At 41.7% G+C, this 22,835-nt stretch overlaps 1 protein-coding gene across 1 annotated transcript in view; it reads left to right on the top strand.

Moving 5' to 3' along the window:
• The window catches only part of HSD17B14 (hydroxysteroid 17-beta dehydrogenase 14), a 336,571-nt gene that overhangs the window by 293,266 nt on the left and 20,470 nt on the right, over positions 1 to 22,835 (top strand). The window contains exons 7-8 of the mRNA XM_044059756.1: positions 6,578 to 6,645; positions 16,332 to 16,428. Of these exons, the coding sequence (XP_043915691.1) occupies positions 6,578 to 6,645; positions 16,332 to 16,428 (165 nt within the window). The remainder of the gene's footprint in view (positions 1 to 6,577; positions 6,646 to 16,331; positions 16,429 to 22,835) is intronic.

The raw sequence follows: 22,835 nt of genomic DNA on the forward strand, positions 1-22,835 counted from the left end.
ACCAGAACAATGCATGATGTCACAAGTGATTAATGCCAGGAAAGAGTTCAAGTAATTAAAAAACCAATAAACCAGCTCAAAGCAAACTTATTAACAGCAGGGTAATATAGTTTGTAGTCCTACGAGCAAGGTGACAGTCAAACAACTAGACCGATTCCCCTTTGGTAATGTTTTATCTAGTAAGACTTACAAATACTCTAATTTTTATCTTTGAAAAATATAGAAAATAACATAACTGTTAGGATGTGCCAAAAGGACAGTATTAGAAAATGAAATGGATGTAAAAGTACATCACAAAAATCTTTATCTGTGAATTAAACGTGAATTAACAAATAAAAATAATAAATGATTTCTGTTTGCATATTGTAGTATGTGCATGTACTGAAAATAAACAAAAGTACATGTATTGTTATAAATTATTCAGTCTCCGGTGATGTCCAGTGGACTGCATAGAAAAACGTTTACATGTTGCTACTTTGTTAACGTAGCTGTAAATGTAAAGCACCGAAACAGTTAGTAGGTGAATCAGCAAGTTCTAGCAGGATAGATAAAAACGGAGTAAATAATGGCAAAAATATGAGTCTTTCAGCCTCAAAAACCTTCATTTATTCCTAGATGGAACTATGCCCCAGGGAACACTATCCATTTTTGCTCCTTGTAGGTTAACATTTCATGCCATCCTCCTTTGTTAAACGTGATTCTAATAGTCCTCATCTCTCTCCGGGCTTCATGGTGCTTCATACCTCTCTGGATTCTGGCCTACATCTGTATTTTCTCTGCCGCCTTATGCACCTTTCTTGCAAAGTCTTGGAGTAGCCGTACCCAGGAGTGGACTTCCAGCTTAACAAAGAGAAGAGACTGGCAGCTGTCACCTAAGCTGATGGCTGAAGTATAATAACTGTAACTAAGGTGACCATTATTCATTGGAGATGTGGGCGCGTCACAAACATCTTAGCCTAGGGTGTGCAAGTTGTCACAGGGACAGACAGAAACAAAATGAATTTGTGGAGGAAAGGTCAGATCAAATCAAAATCAGTGTTATTTGTTGTGTTAAGGCGCTTGTTTTTTTTTTTTTTAAAGAAGAAAGATTTTTATTAAATTATCACTTATGACATAGGCAATCATACATTTATATAAATGAAAACTAACCATATTGACATAATCTTAGTCACAAGCATATTACATCATGAACTATATTGACATAATTTCAGTTGCAAACATTATGTATCACTTATAATCTACCCAATCATTGTCAGTCACACATTGCATAGCTCGTTCAAATCTATGCTTTCTTTTAAACCTCATTCATCCTCTGTGTGTATTATTCCCAGAATTCCATTTGTTCTACGTAGTTTGCTCCTGCTCTTTTTTAAAGGTCTCAGTTCCAGTTTTTAACTCTGTTACTGTATTCATTACTTCTAGAACAGTTGATTTAGTGATTTCCATTTTCTGGTAATTGCTTTTTCGACAGCCACCATAATTAGACACAACAAGGCCTTATTATGTCTAGGCAATTCCGATTCTGTATCGTATTTCAGAAAAATCATTTCCCTAGCACACCAATTTGCTCACCCAGTATCTATGATAGAGTTGTCTGAAGAGAATCTTTAAAGTCTGCTAACTTATTACAGTCCCAGAAAATATGATGTTCTTTGTGTTTCACTGTCGCAGTCATCACATTTGAGTTATCCCTGCCAGGTTAGCCCTCAGCCAGCTCGAATACCAGATGCTTAGTATTTCTGTGTTGGTTGCTGTTGCTTCAGGACTGACGTCAGGTCATCAGTAGTATAAAGTAAGGCAGCCGACGCCATTACATCAGTCTTTCTTGCTGAGGAGCCTGAAGCAGAAGCAGTTTGCATGAGTGCCGGTTGGCCGCTATCTGAATTCATCTTCTGAATTGAAGCTGAAGTCTTCTAATGCTAAGTACCTTGTTGGTTATCCTTTTTCTTGCTCTAACCGATGTCAGAAAAAGTAAACAATTGTCTCGCCTGTGGACAGCAAATACCATACCGGAACTTCCATTCTTACTGCATCACTTGCTTAGGCCCAGACCACAACATCCCTCACTGTCACTTTTGTGCTTTGTTTAACGCTAGAACTATACTTCGGCAGGCCCTTATTGTAGCTAGATACTCTCGCTTACAGTCCTCGAATTCCGATATGGCTTCAGTAAGTCATCCGACAACAGATCTTCTGAAAAAATGCAAGGATAAAGACAGAGACAGACCGCACAGCTCCAAGCCTTTAGACGACGCTTACATTAAGCTAGTCGTCAGTTCTCCGGTCCTCAGTGAGGCGCTTTCACAGCCCCTGATGCCCACATCTGTGGATTCGCAGGCTGCTACCAAGACCCTATTGGAGTCCCGTATGCCACAAAACTCTTAATCGACTAAGGATCCTGCGGTTGTCTCTACCTTGGATGAGTCCAGAGCCACTGAGCAGGCACCGGCATCCGAGGAAGTACTTCACACTACTGATTCTTGACAAAAAATGATGACTTCTTTTATGTCTACCGTTCTTTTGAAAACTACTGACTTTCTAAGCCCCAGGGTTTGAACCACACCTAAGAAACCGACAACCCAATCTCGGGCACCTGCTTCCTTGCCTCAGTCTCAAATGCTTAAAATGGCAGAAGACCTCATAATACTGATCAGGGGAAGCCAAGCTACCCCTTCCAAAAGGAAAAGAGATCTGCCCCCTGTAGTTTTATCTGAACAGGAGTCTGATGACTCTGATGCATCTGAATATGAAGACATGCAACCCCTCTCTGCTTATGAGGATTCTGATGCAGAGGAATCCATTCCTTCAGCTTCCCCACCAGAGGACTTTTCCTTTGGGGAAACACTTCATACAGCATTTCCAGTGGGAATGTCAGGAATACCTCAGTCTAAAAAGAGAGACAGAGAATTCTTAGATCTTCCACAGCACAGACTCCTGGCCATTACCCCAGCCCTGGATGTTGTGGAAGATGTTTTCCTGGAATCCAGCTTGAATCCTGACACCGTCCCTCCTGCACCCAGAAAACCAGACCGGTATTACAGAGTCCCTGACTCACACAAATTTCTTTTCAAAAATCCTACTGCTGACCCTGAGGTAATTTCTCAAGGGCCTAAAGGAATTAGGCCTACCTGCACATTCCTATCCGGGAATTATGCAGGAAATATCTATGTTTCAGGTCAGGATCTCTGCACTTTCAGTTCTCTGAGCTTCCATTTGGCCTATCTACTGCTCCCAGAGTTTTCACAAAATGTCTGGATCCTACCATTGCCTTTTGCAGACAAAGGAATATCCAAATTTACCCATACTTGGAGGACTGCCTAATTCAGGCAGACAGTCAGGAAAAGCTGTTCAAGCACCTGGCCTTTGTAAAGTCCCTACTGACCTCCCTAAGGTACTCTATCAGCAAAAATATATCCAAACTAGTACCCACCCAATTGATTATATTCCTGGGAGCAAGCCTGGACACAGCATCCCAGATGGCATTCCTTACACCAGAAAAGCAAACTTACCTGACAGCCTACTTCTCTCGACTAGCCACCAGAACCCAGTTATCTGCAAGGAAAATCCTGCAAGCTCTGGGGTTCATGGCTTCTTGCATTCTACTCATTCCATACGCCAGACTGCAAATGAGGAAACTACAATGGTACCTAAAAAGCCTTTGGTATCAACACTCCAAGACCTGGAAACTCTTATGATACCTTGCCTAAGGAAAGGCTTTCTTTGGTGTGAATAGGTATAATGAAGCATAGATTAATTTAAAGACAGATTTGAACCTATAAAAATAAGAGTCGCATAGATTAACCCACTGGGACTTTACAGCGGGTCAGGAAAGTTACTTGTTCTTAAAAATGGGTTTTATGAAGAAAGAACTATTTTGCAAAGCAGTCTTAGGATATAACAGTAGCTGGAATCAGGTGGTCCTCAATATGGCCCTGAAATAAACATGCACAAATACTGCAGCGTTTTCATTTGCTTTCGATCAGGTAGTAGCACTGGGACCAGTCTTTGTGATACTCATGCCTCCTGATGTGTATCCAAAGTTACATTTGGGCATATTTAGCTTGGAAACTGTATTTCTTTTGCCATTTTATTACTAAGTTAATGAAAATTTAAACAAAATATCTGTTCCTAAAATTGCATCTCTTTTTTGTGTTTCCATACAATATCATAATACAGTGATTGTTATACTGGCAGAATTATTCTTTGAGCACTTTTTGCTCCCTTGCTTTATCCCATGGCTTCTACTGAGTGCTCCATGTCTATCTTGGGGTCTACCAGCTACTGCACCCCCCAACTTACTTTTTTATATAGGTGGGACCAACATATAAGCTAAGGCATTCTGGGGGTCTTTTTGCCACCTTTCAAATGGAGGGGTATTTTTTACTTTTAAAGAACTGACCCTGTTACTTTCCCACCCATGTCAGTATCCTTAGTTACATCCAAGGAGTGGATATGCAATGAGGACATGAGCTGTATTGCCCAGTTTCTGAGGCAGGTCAGCCATGTCTGCCAAACTTTCCCCTCCTTGGACCACACTTCCTCATTGTTATGGTCCCAGCCTCCACCAGGGATCATCACAGGAAACAAACACCTATGTAACCCCCCAACCTGCCAGGATGAGCCTGTCAATGCATCTCCTGCCAGTCTCTTAGTTGTTGAACAGCTAATCAAACCCAGATCATCTGGGCTATAGTCAGGACTTTAGTCCTGTATGCTACCAGAGCAGCATCATACTGTTACCATTACTATTATGGCAACATCCCCTGATGTCATACTGTTATGGGAATAGCCCCTGATGTCATACTGTTATGGCAACAGCCCTTGATGTCATGCTATTACAGCAACAGCCCTTGATGTCATACTATTACGGCAACAGCCCTTGATGTCATACTGTTACAGCAACAGTTATTGACGTCATGAATAAGAATGCTGATTTCAAGTGTAAGAATAAGTTGCTGTGGCAAGTAAACCAAAACAATGTCTTAATGTTAAAATATCACATATTGATCAAAACGTAATAAGTATTAAGTATTTAATGTCTAATTACATATTTAAAGGATAGCAGACACTTTATGGACAGTTTCACCAAAAAACAAACTTACACACATTCTATTTGATTTTGCATGTCAAGCATTTCCCCGTTATTTATTACAGATGCAACCTGCATTAAAATAAATGTGTTTCTTCTTAGAGATGCTCAGATGTGTTAAACCCTTAGAAGCAGTTTGGTTTGAACCTCAAGTGATTCTATAAAATGTACAGATACATTTACCTGTCTTAAACCAATTTGATTTTTACAATAAAGGACTTGCTTCAGGTTGTTTTGCCTTTCTATCTCATATGTATTTATATTCACAAACACACACGCCAAAAAATATCTCCCTACCCTTACCTTTACCCACCCACCTGATATGTAAATTGCAGCAACAAATGAAAGCAAAATGGTGAGAGATATGTTCTGGTTTAGAAATCCCCTGAAGTGAAGAGATAATACTTCCACTGTACTGGGCACTGGTTAGGCCACATCTTGAATTCTCTGTGCAGTTTTGGAGACTATACAAAGCCAAAGGCATATCTTGCTAGGATGAAGAAGGAAAGGCTGTGACCAGAAAATATAGTGTAAGAGCTGTTCTCGTTTGGTGCACACAGTAATCTCAAGGAGATGTGAAGAGGTCACCACTTAACAGAGTGTATAGAGACAGAAAGTGAGGGCAGATGCGGCTGATTGTAGGGACCAGCTACTTGTTGGATCTGCAAAAGTATTTGTCAGTAGAGAGAGAGAATTATGGACCCATGGAATGGAGTAGCAGAATGATTGGTGAAAAAAAATTATGGAGGCATCTGAGAGGTGCACCTGTTGAAAAAGTAAGGAGGAATGAAGGAGAACTAGAATTTTAAATACAGTTAACTGGCAAATTCGATAGGCAAATTGTCTTGTTTTTGCCATTAAATAGATGTAATGGAGTTCAAATATAATAAGATGTTGGCTCTTAGAGTGATGGAAATCTAAACGGCACAAAGCATTATTTTAATATAATGCCTCCTTCAGTGACTTGTGAACATATGATGTAGAGACCAGTGTAAGTAATAAAAATAGTATGCACACTCATGCTGCCTGCACACTCATGCTGCTTGCACACTCATGCTGCATGCACACTCATGCTGCCTGCACACTCATGCTGCCTGATGCTTTAACGTTTGTAGGGGTGAAGTTCATATGATGTATATAAACATCATTTGCAGTCAGTATATGTAGTCGATGTTTTAGTCTCTGCGTTTTATGTAGTTATTATATAGGCAGTTCTATCAAGGCATGTTGATCTTTTTGTTGGCAGTTGCAGTCTTTTATAGATGTAGACATATAGGTCAAAGAAGCCATGACCAGTGTACTTGTTGGATTAATTATGGACAACCAGCTAGTTATAATGCTGACTTACAATGTAAAACCTTTTAATGAAATGCCAGAGTGATTATAATGCAGTGCAGTGACATGAAAGCATCGTGCAACAGTGCAGACGTGCAGAGTTGCTGTTATTAATGCAACTGCTCCTCTCTGCTTTTATGAATTGTCTTTCAGGGTGGCATCATAGCAATGACGAAAGCCATGGCAGTGGATGAAAGCAAACACAATGTCAGAGTCAACTGGTACGTATCTATTCAGGCTCTTGTGTGGAGTGAGGTCTACAAGGTACACAGATGCTGTTTGTTTTGTCTTTGTAATGTTATCTGAATTGCCAGCTATCTGGAGGGAGACAAAGATTTGTTTAATGCCAGTGCCCAATAATTCTAAAACAGGATTTTCTATCTGCTGAAAGAAATACTGTAATGTTCCAGATAAAACTGAATTTCAGGACATGTTACTATTTTATGCTAAAGGTATTTCCATGCATTATGCTGGTTTATTGTGTTTCAGGTGAAAGAGGACAGTATGATGTGAGCATTTTAAAGTGCGCCTAATCAAATCAATATAGGGCTACATGGCTGAAAAATTCACATGTGGCTGCCATGTCTGAGACATATGAAAATACAATTCTAACTTAGTTGTACTTGATAAGAGCATGAGTGCTGGTACATTAAACAGCATTTTTGTTACTTCTCACTTCTGCCGTAGTGTGTTGCTACAGTTAAAAAATGATGAGCCATCCCTGGGGGTTGCTACTAATTGTTTGCATCTTCCCATCAAAAATACTTTATTTTGTACTTCGCCTCCCATGACCCCCCCCCACCCCGCTTCCATCTTCCAGCCATGATCAGATCTCCAAATGAAGTACGCAAAACTGAGGTTTTTTTAAATTATTTATTTACACTTTGTTGATCAGGCTAGTCCCATTAGGCCCAGGGTCTCTCTTACAGGAGAAAGCTAAGGTGCTATTCATATGCCGATAAGTGTAAAAGACAAATGTATTGCAGCAGGTATGTGTGAATTTGACCGTCTGCAGAACACTTCCGCTACCCCAGCTCTAAACGTTGTGACCTCATACTGATTCTGATGTCTTTCTCCAGCTGCATTAGAGGCTTTACTAGTGTTCTTGTTGGATGAGATGAAAACTATTGCAATATCCTGAATTTGCAACACCGTCCCAAGGTACGTTTCCTTGGCTCTGGGACTTTGTTAGATGCCTTATTATAAATGCAGTTAAGAATGGGTATCATATCCTTCTCAGAGTTAGCCCCTTTACTAATTAGGAACTTCTGAAACGTCTTTGTCATAGAAGTGAAAACCCTTCCCTCCACAGCAGCAAATCTCTTGACCGTTTCATCTAGACATTTATAATGGCTGTGGAAATCTAATCAGTTAACTCCTCTTTTTGAGGCCAAAACACTTCATTAGTGTTGGCAAGTCAGGACGTATGATGTCCAGTCCTGAAACAAGATGCTTTTGCTGAGGGCCATGAGGTTCTGCTGTTGACAGCATCCAATTCTTTTGTGATATTTTCCTTAATGATTGGATTGGCTGCCACTTGACAACACACTGATGCACTGATAGCACTAGATCCTTTCCTCATATTAAAGTGCACAAATCAGACAAACTTGCTCTCTCAGGATCTCGTCTTTAATTTTCCAAACCATTTTAGTATGGGCTAAAAGTACAACTTAGGCAAGAAGTAGAACTAACATAAATGCCTTCTTAACTATGGTCTCAGAGCTATGCAGTCCCTTCCTATGTTGTTTATAATTTGCCTCCTGACACAGGCTCTTGCATTCTTTCTGCAGCTTCTGTTGCCATTTTTCATTGTATGCTTCTTTCCCAGCATGACTAATTATTGTTTTCCAACTTTGCCTTCTCTGTAACCTTTGCACTTCAACACCTACTTGCCCTCCTTTCGTTTTCCTTGTGTGCTTCACTGCTACTGAAATGTGGCATTTTTGAATAAACAAAAGCTTTTCTAAATGTAATGATCATCTGAATTCTTAGATGCATATAGACTTTTGCTGCCCCCCAACGTGTCATTGATGCACGACATTATATTGCTGCCCACGATATGTCACTGATGCACTATATTATTTTGCTGCCCCCATGACGTGTCACTGATGCACTGCATTATTTTGCTGCTGCCCCCGACTTGTCGTTGGTGTGCTACATTATTTTGCTGCCCCCCGATGTGTCACTGATTGCACTACATTATTTTGCTGCTGCCCCTGACCTGTCGTTGGTGCGCTACATTATTTTGCTGCCCCCCGACGTGTCACTGAAGCACTACATTATTTTGCTGCTACCCACCCGACGTGTCGTTGGTGCACTATATTATTTTGCTGCCCCCCCATGTCATTGATGCACTACATTATTTTGCTGCCCCCAACTTGTAATTTTTGCACTACATTATTTTGCTGCCCCCGACATGTGATTGGTCATTGGTGCACTACATTATTTTACTGCCCCCCAACATGTCATTGATACACTACATTATTTTGCTGCTCCCACGACTTGTCATTGGTGCACTACATTATTTTACTGCCCCCCTGGCATGTCATTGGTGCACTACATTATTTTGCTGCCCCCCTGGCATGTCATTGGTGCACTACATTATTTTGCTGGCCCTACGGCATGTCATTGGTGCACTACATTGTTTTGTTGCTGCTCCCACGATGTGTCATTGATGCACTACATTATTTTGCTGCCCCCTCGACCTGTCATTGATGCACTACATTATTTTGCTGCCGCCCCAACATGTCACTGATGCACTACATTATTTTGCTGCCCCCGATGTGTCATTGATGCGCTACGTTATTTTGCTGCCCCCGACTTGTCATTGGTGCACTACATTATTTTGCTGCCCCAGACGTGTCATTGATGCACTGCATTATTTTGCTGCCCCCATGACATGTCATTGGTGCACTACATTATTTTGCTGCCCCCATGACATGTCATTGGTGGACTGTATTATTTTGCTGCCCCCATGATGTGTCATTGGTGCACTACATTATTTTGTTGCCCCCGACATGCCATTATTGCACATTATGTTGCTGCCCCCCAATGTGTTCTTGCTGCACCACATTATTTTGCTGTCCCAACACGTGTCATTGATGCACTACATTATTTTGCTGCCCCTCCCATTGACATGTCACTGATGCACTACATTATTTTACTGCCCCCCAACGTGTCATTGGTGCACTACATTATTTTGCTGTTCACGATGTGTCATTGGTGCACTACAGTATTTTTCTGCCCCTGACATGTCATTGGTGCACTGTATTATTTTGCTGCCCCCGACGTGTCATTGGTGTACTACATTATTTTACTGCCCCCAATGTGTCATTGATGCACTACATTATTTTGCTGCCCCTCCTGTTGACATATCACTGATGCACTACATTTTTTTACTGCCCCCCCGACGTCATTGGTGCACTACATTATTTTGCTGCCCCTCCGACATGTCATTGGTGTACTACACTATTTTGCTGCCCCTCCGACATGTCATTGGTGTACTACACTATTTTGCTGCCCCCGACGTGTCATTGGTGCACTACATTATTTTACTGTCACGCCCGACGTGTCATTGGTGCAGTACATTATTTTGTTGCCCCCATGATGTGGCATTTGTTCACTACATTATTTTGCTGCCCCCCCCAACATATCACTGATGCACTACATTATTTTGCTTCCCCCTGACGTGTCACTGGTGCACGTTATTTTGCTACTGCCACCCTAACGTATCATTGATGCACTACAGTATTTTGCTGCCCCATCCCCCTGATGTGTCACTGATGCGCTACATTATTTTACTGCCCCCCAATGTGTCCTTGGTGTGCTACATTATTTTGCTGCCCCTCAACGTATCATTGGTGCACTACATTATTTTGCTGCCCCAACACGTGTCATTGGTGCACTACATTATTTTACTGCCCCGATGTGTCATTGATGCACTACATTATTTTGCTGCCCCAACACGTGTCATTGATGCACTACATTATTTTGCTGCCCCTGATGTGTCATTGGTACACTACATTATTTTGCTGCTTCCCCCACAACATGTCACTGATGCACTACATTATTTTACTGCCCCCCGATGTGTCATTGGTGCACTACATTATTTTGCTGCTTCCCCCACAACATGTCACTGATGCACTACATTATTTTACTGCCCCCCAACGTATCATTGGTGCACTACATTATTTTGCTGCACCTCCTCTTGACATATCACTGATGCACGACATTATTTTACTGCCCCCAAATGTGTCATTGGTACACTACATTAATTTGCTGCCCCCCGATGTGTCATTGATGCACTACATTATTTTGCTGCCCCCACGACGTGTCATTCATGCATTGCGTTATTTGGCTTTGTTTGTAAATGCAGGTTTCATTTTGTGTTCCGGAGTGGGAAGCTTTTGATATACTTGTTTTAAAAGCCATTGACATATTTCTGAATACCATTTTTTAATAAGCATTTTCATACATTACTGGTGTTGTCGGTAGAAAATATATTGCTGTAAGGCAGTTTCCCTTGCAGCCTGGATCATCAGTTTAGATGAACAGATGTAGGGAACAGGGTTAACCCTGTGCCCATGCAGTACTCCCTACTAATGTGCATTCAGTGGTTACAGAATGACATTAGGAGCTACTTGCTCTGTGCAGTTCTTGCATTGAACTGCCTTTTTATATTCTTCATAAGACAAATTACAGAAAAGTCTGTGTGTAACAGTCTTACTGTTTTTTCTTTTAAGTTGTGTTGCTTTCACATAAGGGAACACCACCTGCACAACAGCTTTTCAGTGCACAGTTGGTGTACCCTTGTGTTACCTGCAGTCAGGGTCTACGGAACTGTAAAGGTACAGGCACAGCCCACTCTGTTGTTAAATTAAACTTTATCAACAGTCTCAAGACTTCACTTGTCACATGTACAGCTTAATCCTTCCAGCCTTGTGTTTGTATATCCTAGGGGTCTTGTCAAACTACTAAAAAAGTCATCATTATCAGCCCTCAGTACATGGGATCGGGGTGTCATGTTAACTGTCAGCATTTCTCTCGATTCAGTGTCACACTTGTGCTTTCTTCAATACTCATGCCTAACTGTTACAGATCTTCTTTCACACAATCCATACACCTCTTTGCTGGATGCCCTCATTTCCTCTTAACTTCTTCCTGTCTGTTCCAAATCTTCTTCACCAGATTGTCTTCTGCTTTTTAACGCATGTGTCCGAACCACAGTAATCTGTTCTCTTTGATCTTTTCTGCAGTTAGAGCTACTTTGGCTTCTGCTCTTATGTCCTCATTTCTTTGTCTGTCCCACATTGTGTAGCCTACCACCCTTCTCAGGCACTTCATTTCCATCATCTCTAGCTTCCAATCTGATCTGCCTTTACTGCCCAGGGTTCTGTACCATACAGTAGTACTGGTCGCACCACTGTCTTGTACACCTTACTTTTCAGTTTCTTTGGCATTCTTCTGTCATAGACTACACCTGACACTCTGTACCAGTTGGCTGCAGCCCCTTTGATTCTAAATTTGACCTCCTCATTCAGATTTCCCTTCTCCTCAACCACCCCTCCCAGATACAATTTACCTGTTCCACTATCATCCTTTATATCTCTGTTCTCATCTTCTTCTGATTTCCCCAGTTTGCTGCTGTTACCACGGTCTTATCTGTGCTTAGTTTCATCCCATGTGCCTTCACTTTTGCATTCCATTCTCATGTCCTTTGCTGAAGTTCTTGCTCAGACTTTGCCTGTAATGCCACATCGTCTGCATGCAGCAACTTTTGATTTGTCCCCTCCAACCTGTTTGCTAATGTAGTCCATCACCAGTATGAACAGCAGTGGGCTCAGAGCTGAACCCTGGTGCACATCCACTCCTACTGGGAACCCCTCTGCAAGGCTGCACACTGTTCTTACATGAGTCCTTGGGTCCTTGTACATAGCCTGCACTAATTCTACCAGTGTTTCTGGGACTTTGAACCACCGCAGTACTGCCCAAATTAGCTTTCTCGGGGCCTTGTCTTGTGCTTTCTCCAAGTCCAGGAATGCCCAGTTGGACTCTTTCCTCATCTCTAGCTTTTTCTCAACTATCTGTCCCACTACAAACATCGGGTCAGTTGTGCTGCTTCCTGATCTGAATCTGAACTGCTCATCACCCTTCTTACATTCTACTACTCTGTGTATCCATTTATCAATCACCCTCTCCAGAACTTTCATCCAATGTGACAGGAGTTTGATGCCTCTGTACTGCCCACAGTTGTGGATGTCCACTTTATTCTTGTACACTGGCACAAGTATGCTTATTCTCCAGTTATCTGGGATATGCCTTTCTCTCTATACTGCTATGAGTCCCCTCAGGAGCCATGTCTCCCCTATCTCATCACACATCTTTGTCATATCTGCAGGGACCTCATCTGATCCTGCTGCTTTCCCTGACTTCAGTGTCCTTAGTGCTGTTCTTACTTCTTCTAAGGGTGGGCTCCTCTTCTTCTCTCATCGTAGGCTGTGTCTGCGGCAGTACAGCTTCTGTGGGGTTTTCTGCATTCAGAAGCTGCTGGAAATACTCTTTCCATCAGCCTCTGATGTCCTGTGGACTGGTGAGCAGGTTGTTGCTGGCATCCATTATGAAGGGTGTCTGACTATCTTCTTTATCTTGCTGTCTTTGGCTTGCAACCTGATATAGTTTCTTTATGTCCCTACTGAGTCACTTTCCTGAAGCTGGTAGAATGTCACCAGTGCTCTATTCTTTGCTATTGCAACTCCTTTCTTGGCTTCACTGTTGGCCAACCAGTATCCCTTCTTAGCCTGAGCTGTCTTTTCTATCTCCCACTTTTTCCTGCACTCCTTTCTTTTGATGACTTCTTAGACTTCTGCATTCCACCACCAGCTTTCCTTATGTACCTTATTTCCATACCTGGCTCAGCCACATAACTCTTCTCTAGTCCTAACACATGCTGTTTTGAGGCGCTGCCATTTATCTTCAACTCCACCTATTTCCTCCTTTTCTTTGGGTGCTGGAGCCCTGAGTAATTCCTTGAAATGCTGTGCTTTCTCTTCTGTCAACTTCCAGGTCTTCTGCCTGGTCTCTGTTGACCTTAGAGCCTTCTTTGACCACTGCTTGCATCTGACTGTGGCAGCCAGCAGTTTATGCTGTGGGCCAACTGTTTCACTGGGGATGACTTTGTAATTGCTGATTCTGCACCAGTGCCTTTTCCTTACTAGGAGGACGTCTACCTGAGTTGCATGTTCTTGCATGTGATCTTGTGACCGTCTGTCTTTCTGAAACATGTGTTGGCTACTATCGAGCTATTTGCCAGACAGAAGTCTAGAATGGCCTCTACTTCTTCTGTTGCCCCACCCATGTGGACAAAAGCAGTCCTCATATCCTGTTGTGTCTGTCCCTATATGTGCATTCAAGTCACCCGTTATCACCACCAATTCCTGTTTGACTGATTTAACTAGCAGGTCCTGCAACTGCTGTCTGAAATGTGCTCTTTCCTTCGTTATCATAACCCACAACCCGCTGTGGGGCACAGGCTGAGATTATGACTACTGCCCTATCATAGGCTGAGATTATGACTACTGCCCTATCATAGGCTGAGATTATGACTACTGCCCTATCATAGGCTGAGATTATGACTACTGCCCTATCATAGGCTGAGATTATGACTACTGCCCTATCATAGGCTGAGATTATGACTACTGCCCTATCATAGGCTGAGATTATGAAGACTGCCCTGTCATAGGCTGAGATTATGAAGACTGCCCTATCATAGGCTGAGATTATGAAGACTGCTCTATCATAGGCAGAGGTTATGAATACTGTCTTATCATTAGGCCGGAGACTGATTGCCATGAGTCTGTCACGAATTCTGATAATATCCCTTAATGCCTTCTGGAGCCTGTCTTTCACCACAATTCCTTCACCATTTCTAACCTGCCCTCCACCTGAGTAGTAGATCCTAGATCCCAAGCCAAGTAGCTTCGATGCACTGCCCTTCTGTCTTGTCTCTTGGAAACATAGTATGCCCAACCTCCTCAGTATCATCATGTCATCCACTTCCAAACTGTGTCCTGTCAGTGAACCTACATTAAGTCTAGCAATTCTCAGTTCATGTTTGGCAGGTTGATTGTTTTTACATCCAGCAAGGGCTGCTGGGCTTTATGGCAGGCACACACTGGCAACAAGGGCACATACACCCCTCCCACCGTTAGCATGGCTCCTTCGTGTAGGTCGGGTCCTCAACCCACTTATCACTGGTAACTACTCATGCCCAGTCTGGTGACATTAGTCAACATGACCAAATGTCTTAGAGCCATAGTTTATAGCACTGAGTGACTAGCCCTGCCACAGTGCACGGTCTGTGATCCATGTTCTCCTATTTTGAGGATACTGTGCACCACAGTAGATGCCCAAAGCAGTTGGTCTGTACAACTCTTCCCTCTGTAGGGTACCATGTAGAGTTGGTGCTTCTACCAACAACTACATTCATTGGTGAGTTTGAGATGGAAACGCTCAGCATGTTTTTTGGAGGTGGGAGGAATCCCACAGAGACACAGGGAGAACATGCAAACTCCAAACAGGCATTGGCCAGAGGTCAATATCAACTTTGTACCTTGTGTGTGCATGGGAGGTGAAGACCTTAACCATTATGTCAACTGGTCTCTAATCCAATCTGAATCCGAACTGCTCATCTCCAGTCTTACATTCTACTACTCTGCGCATCCATTTATCAGTCACCCTCTCCAGAACGTTCATGAGTGTGACAGGAGTTTGATGCTTCTGTATTACCCACAGTTGTGGATGTCCCCTTTGTTCTTGTACCCTGCCATGAGTATGTTATTCTCCGGTCATCTAGGGTACACCATTCTGTCCACGCTGCTGCTAATACCCTCGGTAGTCTTTACTCCCTTATCTGACCCAGCTGTGACCTCACCTGAGCCTGCTGTGACCTCACCTGACCCAGCTGTGACCTCACCTGAGCCTGCTGCTTTCCCTGATGTAGTTTTCCTTAGTGCTGTCCTTGCACATGGACAACATGTGGGTGGAACAGGTCAAGAATAAAAGTGATCCAGAGGCCATGCTCAGAGGAGGAAAAAGGTAGTTGAAGATAAATAATTGTGATTCTGTTGCACATTAAGCAAGACAGAAAAAAAGCACTTCTGAGAAAAAAGTTTATTTTATGTTAAACAAGCACATTACAGCACACTCTTAAGAACCAGAACCCTACCCTTTCTAAGCCAGTACCATAATAAAGCCAAGACTATGACCCAGATGACCTGGGTTCGATTAGTGTCTCAGACCTTTGAGGTGCTGGCAGGGACTAGCATGAGTGTTATGAATGACCAACTAATGTTGTGCCTCTCTGTGCTCACTACCATGACCCTAAACTTGAGCTCCACATCACTTCCCCACACAAGAGAAGAAAGGTACCTCACCTAACTAGGTCATTCTAGGGGCAGGTGAGTGGCTGTGATGAGCAGATGGAGATAGCAGAAAGTATATAAAGTAATGAACAGGTCAGTGCCTGTATTGGGACCATGGTGTAACACCTGTTACCTGGAGAAGTAAAAAAAAGCAGAGAGTGAGCAAAATAATATTTTAAAGGAGATTTGAATCTCAATCCAGCAATCTAGCAGAATACTGGTACAGTAAGATACTAGATGTGTAGCGGAGCATTTAAAAATGTAATCTGCAGCAGGAATAGTTCTAATAAGCATGTTGTGCTAGACAGAAGGGGTTACTGAAAATTCAAATAAAGCAACATGTAAATATACACAAGGAAGTGAGTGATGCTTTGTGGCAGGTGTATGTCTAAGAAAATGTGAAATGTGTTTTTTTTTCTTGTTTCTTTCATTTGCATCTGGATGCTGCTCAATATTTTAACTGTTCTACTAATCCTGGTCCTTTCCAGTATCTCTCCTGGCAATGTGTGGACACCCATGTGGGAGGAACAGGTCAAGAATGCAAGTGATCCAGAGGCCATGCTCAGAGGTGGAAATGATGCACAGGCAAGTACCATGTTAAGGCAGCTGTAGAAAGGATGACATTTTATCTGAAAACAGTAGTAATACAAGCATGCAGCTCACCTGTAAAAACAGTAGTAATACAAGCATACAGCTCACCTGTAAAAACAGTAGTAATACAAGCATACAGCTCACCTGTAAAAACAGTAGTAATACAAGCATACAGCTCACCTGTAAAAACAGTAGTAATACAAGCATACAGCTCGCCTGTAAAAACAGTAGTAATACAAGCATACAGCTCACCTGTAAAAACAGTAGTAATACAAGCATACAGCTCGCCTGTAAAAACAGTAGTAATACAAGCATACAGCTCACCTGTAAAAACAGTAGTAATACAAGCATACAGCTCGCCTGTAAAAACAGTAGTAATACAAGAATACAGCTCGCCTGTAAAAACCGTAGTAATACAAGAATACAGCTCACCTGTAAAAACAGTAGTAATACAAGCATACAGCTCACCTGTAAAAACAGTAGTAATACAAGCATACAGCTCACCTGTAAAAACAGTAGTAATACAAGCATACAGCTCACCTGTAAAACAGTAGTAATACAAGCATACAGCTCACCTGTAAAAACAGTAGTAATACAAGCATACAGCTCGCCTGTAAAAACAGTAGTAATACAAGCATGCAGCTCACCTGTAAAACAGTAGTAATACAAGCATGCAGCTCACCTGTAAAAACAGTAGTAATACAAGAATACAGCTCGCCTGTTAAAACAGTAGTAATACAAGCATGCAGCTCACCTGTAAAAACAGTAGTAATACAAGCATGCAGCTCACCTGTAAAAACAGTAGTAATACAAGCATACAGCTCACCTGTAAAAACAGTAGTAATACAAGCATACAGCTCACCTGTAAAAACAGTAGTAATACAAGAATACAGCTCGCCTGTAAAAACAGTAGTAATACAAGCATACAGCTCACCTGTAAAAACAGTAGTAATACAAGAATACAGCTCGCCTGTAAAAACAGTAGTAATACAAGAATACAGCTCGCCTGTAAAAACAGTAGTAATACAAGAATACAGCTCGCCTGTAAAAACAGTAGTAATAGAAGCATACAGCTCACCCAGAATAGCTAGCTATGGGCAGATGCTCAAGTCTTTGTTCTTTCTGCATAAGAAAGCAGTTGGTTGTTTTTGCTAGCCTTTGCCCACATATGTCAATCTTTGTATCAACTGGTTACCACATGAATGTCTGGCAACGCTACAGAGGGCACATCCTGATATACCTGTGGTCCACCCTGGCTTCTCCCCTTAAATTCACTTTTATATCACAGTTAGTTCCATGTTGTCCTGTACAGCTGAGTACACATAAAGCAAAGAGAGGAAAACTGTTAAATTATATCACAGCATGTATACCAGATGTAACTGTTATTTTATTTTATTTTTTTACCTAAAGTCTGTGTTTGGATTAGAGCATCTAAAACTTGACTGATACTCCCACGTTTTTGTTCTATCTCCTTTTTGTTACCTGTTTTTTTCAGAGTGATTCATCTTTTCTGCTGCATTCCTCACTGTCAAGCATGTCAGCACTTCGATAATTTTGTCCCATTTAACTTTTCCCCGCAGTCTCTCTTCCCTCATAGCAGCTCCATGGAAATACGATGTTCATTGCTGAGCAGGTTAACCTACAGAAAGGGACAACCTGTAAAACTATTCTGATGTCTTGGTTGTCTTTCCAGTTGTTTCTCTGTTAGAGAATGTCACTGTTTCTGGGAGAGGCCATGCAACATATGGTGACTGTCCATCCATGTAGGCCCACCCCAGTGCAGTACTGACCCATCAACAGTGGCATCCTAAGACCAGAGTCAACAAGCCACTCTACACCATGGGGGGAAAGCTGTGCAACTGAAGTTTACTGGCTTCCTGCCTCCGATAAACACAAGTGACAGCTCATGATGTGGTCACTGGCGTGGTGGATCAGGAAGTTGGGACACACTAATACTTAAATGGTTTGCAGTCCCAAGCATGTCTTATGTAAAACATACTTAATTAAAGGTGTAAAAGGCACTGTCATATCAGAGGGACTTTCTACTTTACTAGTTATGGAACTCGTCAGTTTTCAAGTGAAAGCTTGAGAACTCATAACTGTCCTGTATGTACTTATTTATTAAGTGGTAAGTGAGCTGGTCTGAAGGCCCTTTTCAGTTACCATCCAAGAGAAACAACCTATACTGTGACAAACAAGTTACGTTATTCGGACTGTACAGATGTTGACATTATATATAGAATCTCTATATATCTACATCGGACAGTTGGATAGTTATTAACAGCAACATAAGTAGAGTAATCATCGTTAAATATGAAGGGCATCGAGGTTTGCATATATAAACTGATAACATAGATGAACAAGGATTCACAGATATAGCTGTGAGTATAATTTGTAGTCAGAACAGTAGGATTGTTATTCTATTGCATCAGATGGAAGGGACACCTGGCTGCTCCCCAGTTACCCTAACTTTTTCACCTGTATTCTAAAATAATTGTTATTATGCTCCTACTAATATTACTGTATGTCAAACCTTAGTCAAGTTAATCATTTAACAAATGTAAAACAGTTTGTTTTGCCAATCCTGAAAATTATAGTAAAGTTTGTAATAAAATCATCCAGACCAGGCAACCCTTCCTTATTCGCTTCCTATATACTTGATTTAATTGTTTCATATGAATGTTCTTTTCTGCATAGTTCCTTTTAATCTAATTTAACATCCTAGGCCTCCTCTTTTCTGAAATTTTGAAATCTGATGATAATTTTCAGCCAGTCCGTTAATATTTGTAATAATATTGCACGGTTTCCTATCCTTACTTATTTATTTTTTATTTTATTAAATTATTTGATTCAAGATACATGTCTTGCTGCTAAGATTTGAATTTATTAATCCAAACTTAGAACTGTAAACGCAACAAACGGATAAAAACCAAAAGAAAGGAACTCGTGACCGTAGCGTATCACTTTCTTAAAACAACTGTAACGCTTTTGTCCTAGGTACAATGGAGAATACTCATCCCATGAAACCTCACCCTTTTATAGCACTAAAATCCACATGACTTACACAATTAAAACTTAATTGACAAAATTTAAAGAAACGTAACATGAGAAGATTTAACACAAGCACTTGTAACAATCTAAAAATATACAAAAGAATGATTAAAAAAAATCTGTATGAAATAACACGCAACTCGAATAAGCACACTTATTTGCCCAAGATAAAAACAATCTAAGTTAAATATCAACAATGCATTAGTCCCTAAATGGCAAACATAGCCTTCAGCTTCAATACACTGCTGATTTGATACGATGTCATTCAATCCTGAAAAACAGTGACATTACATTTCAAGGAATTGAAACACCTTGTTTAAGCACATCAGAAATTACTTCTCTTTCACTTAAATACATTGCTTTTGACCACATCACCCTGGGATACAGGGGAGGTTGAGTATAAGGAACTTAGGTGGCAGATGGGATGTATTGCCACTGTTTTTCCAGAATTGAATGACATCGTATCAACCAGCAGTGTATTGAACCTGAAGGCTATGTTTGCCATTTAGGGACTAATGCATTGTTGATATTTAACTTAGATTATTTTTATCTTGGGCAAATAAGTGTGCTTATTTGAGTTGCGTGTTATTTCATACAGATTTAGTTGCGTGTTATTTCATACAGATTTAGTTGCGTGTTATTTCATACAGATTTAGTTGCGTGTTATTTCATACAGATTTTTTTGAATCATTCTTTTGTATTTTTTTTACATTGTTACAACAAGTACTTGTGTAGACCGCAGTGGTGAAGTGGTTAGCATTGTCGCCTCACAGCAAGAGGTTTTCCGGTTCGGTTCTCAGCTGGAGCGCCTTCTGTGTGGAGTCTGCATGTCCTCCACACGCTAGTGATGTTTAAAGACATGCAGGTAAGTGTGTGCATGAATGGGTGTGCCTTCGTTGAAGGTTGGGCGTCGGGCTGGCACCTTGTCACTGTAAAAATCTACTGCCAATCATAACCGGAAAAAGCCAAAAGACATTACTTTACTTACTATGTTTCTTTAAATTTTGACAATTAAGTTTGAATTCTGTAAGTCGTGTGGATTTTTAGTGCTATAAAAGGGTGAGGTTTCATGGGATGAGTATTTTGAAGAAGTCCATAGTACCTAGGATGAAAGCCCTAAAGTTGTTTTAATAAGGTGAAGTTAGTAATGCAGGCATCTCTCTTCCTTTTCTTAAATCTACTTGTACAGACACTACTGTCATTTCTTGTTTACATTTGTCCATCTACCTACTGAACTGAATAAACTACCTGAAACTTCAACAAGACATCTTTGTTCTTCCCACAGAGGGCATCAGAGAGAGAGAGAGTCTCTTAGATCAGCTTGCTATCTTAAGTGATTTTATTTGGACTAATCCTTTGTACTCTCTCTGTTTTCTAAAACAGTCTGATTTCCTTTTCATAGGTAGGTACTAGGCTATTGGCCCTGGGGCCTATACAAGCCCAGCCAAAAAGGTACCCCGGCTTTTGCCACCCAAGAAAATTATTTTCCTGTGCCACTGTCGAGCAGCGTCACAGAGGTGATCCCCGGGGTGAATTTCCTATTTCCCATCCAATCATCAAGATTTTTCTTGAAGAGTGCTAATGAGGAGCTTTGTTTGATATAGATGGGTAGCTTGTTCCAGAGTATGGAAAGTCTCTGGGACAGGAATCTATCCCTCCGGCATGTTCTGTTTATTGTGATGACAAGGTTTAGGTCCCTAGAGCGTGTAGCTCGGAGGGATTGGGATTTCTTTAAGTGGAGCATGTCCAACAGCTCTGGGTTTGACATAGCTTTGTATGTTAGGCAGAGATCACCTCTGAGTAGGTGATATGCGACAGAGTAAAGCTGGAGGTTTTTGAGATGGTCTGCATAGGGCATCTGAGGCCGGTAATCCTCTTTGTGAGGTATTTCTGCGGCCTTTCCAGTTGTTGTAGATGTCTTGTGAGGTACATACCAAAAGGGGCATTGTACTCTATAATGGGTCTAATGAGTGATGAGTAGAGGGGAACAATGACTTATTTTTTTCTGGATGAGAAACCTTTTGTGATGAGGTGAGCCATGTAGAAGGATTTCCTGACGACTGTGGCGATATGATTATCAAAGGAGAGACTACTGTGCACCTGTGTTCCAAGGTCTCTTATCACACTTTCAGTGTTAAGTATACTACCGCCTATGTTGTAGTTCATGGGTACAGAGTTTTTACCAAAGGGGATGACAATGCACTTTTTGGCATTGAGCTTGAGGCCATGGCTTTGACACCAGGCATCTGTCTCAGTGAGGCCTTTTGTAGGATGTCCACATTGTTAGGAGTTTTGATTATGGCTCCTAGTTTGCAGTCATCTGCGAACTTCGTTAGCCAAAGACCTTCTGTGTTAGCCTATACTTCAGAGAAGTAGATATCAAACAGGAGAGGACCCAGGACTGAACCCTGTGGTACTCCACTTGTCACTGGTCTGAAGTCAGATTTGGAGTCTGCTACTTTCACAGTGTGGGTTCTGTCAATGAGCCAGCTGGCAACCCATCTTGTGACATAGGGATTTATACCTAGTTTACTGAGTTTATCTATAATTCCAGAGTGGGGGGTGGTGTTGAAACCCTTGGCAAGATCTAGATAGGCTGTGTGAACCACCTTACCCTTGTCTAAGGCTTTGGTGACTGCTTCAAAGAAGTCTATCAGGTTTAGGAGACATTATCTGCCTTTTATATACCCGAACTGGGTGGGGTCTGGAGTTTGGAGATTACCAATGTCTTTGTTTATAAGTTCCATGATGATATGTTCCATGGCCTTGCAGATCAGGCTCGTCAGGCTAATGGGGTGGTAGTTCCTGGGGTCCATGGTGGCTCCCCCCTTGTGGAGTGGGATAACCGTGGCTGTGCGCCATTCAGCAGGCACAAAGCCTGAGGTGAGGCTATGATTGAACATGGTACTTAGGTGGGGTGCCAGTTTGTTCTGTAGTTCATGTAAAATGCAGCCTGGGATGTTGTCTGGTCCCATGGATGCTGTGTGCTTGGCTTTGGAGAGTTTGGTTTTTACCTGTGCAGCCATGATTACAGGAACTTTGCATTCTTCCGGTATAGAGATGGGCTCTTTAGGGGGTGAGAGGGGGGTAAAGTTAGCACTGAACCTATCTGCCAGGATGTTGGCAATATCAGTTGGGTCTGTATATTTAGTGCCATTGTGCTGTAACTTGGAGCAAATCTGAGAGTTGCCATTGAGATTCTTGACATAGCTATAGAATGCTTTGTGGTTGTCTTTAGAATCAGTGGCAATTTTGTTTTTGTAACTAGCTTTGGAGGATTTTATCAGGGATTGCAGCTTCTTACTGAGGCTGACCAGGGAGCTCCTCGACTCATGGGATTTTACTCTCTT

This window comes from Protopterus annectens, chromosome 17.part0 (genome assembly GCF_019279795.1).
Source record: "Protopterus annectens isolate FY-2018-M chromosome 17.part0, PAN1.0, whole genome shotgun sequence".
NCBI classification, from domain to species: domain Eukaryota; kingdom Metazoa; phylum Chordata; order Ceratodontiformes; family Protopteridae; genus Protopterus; species Protopterus annectens.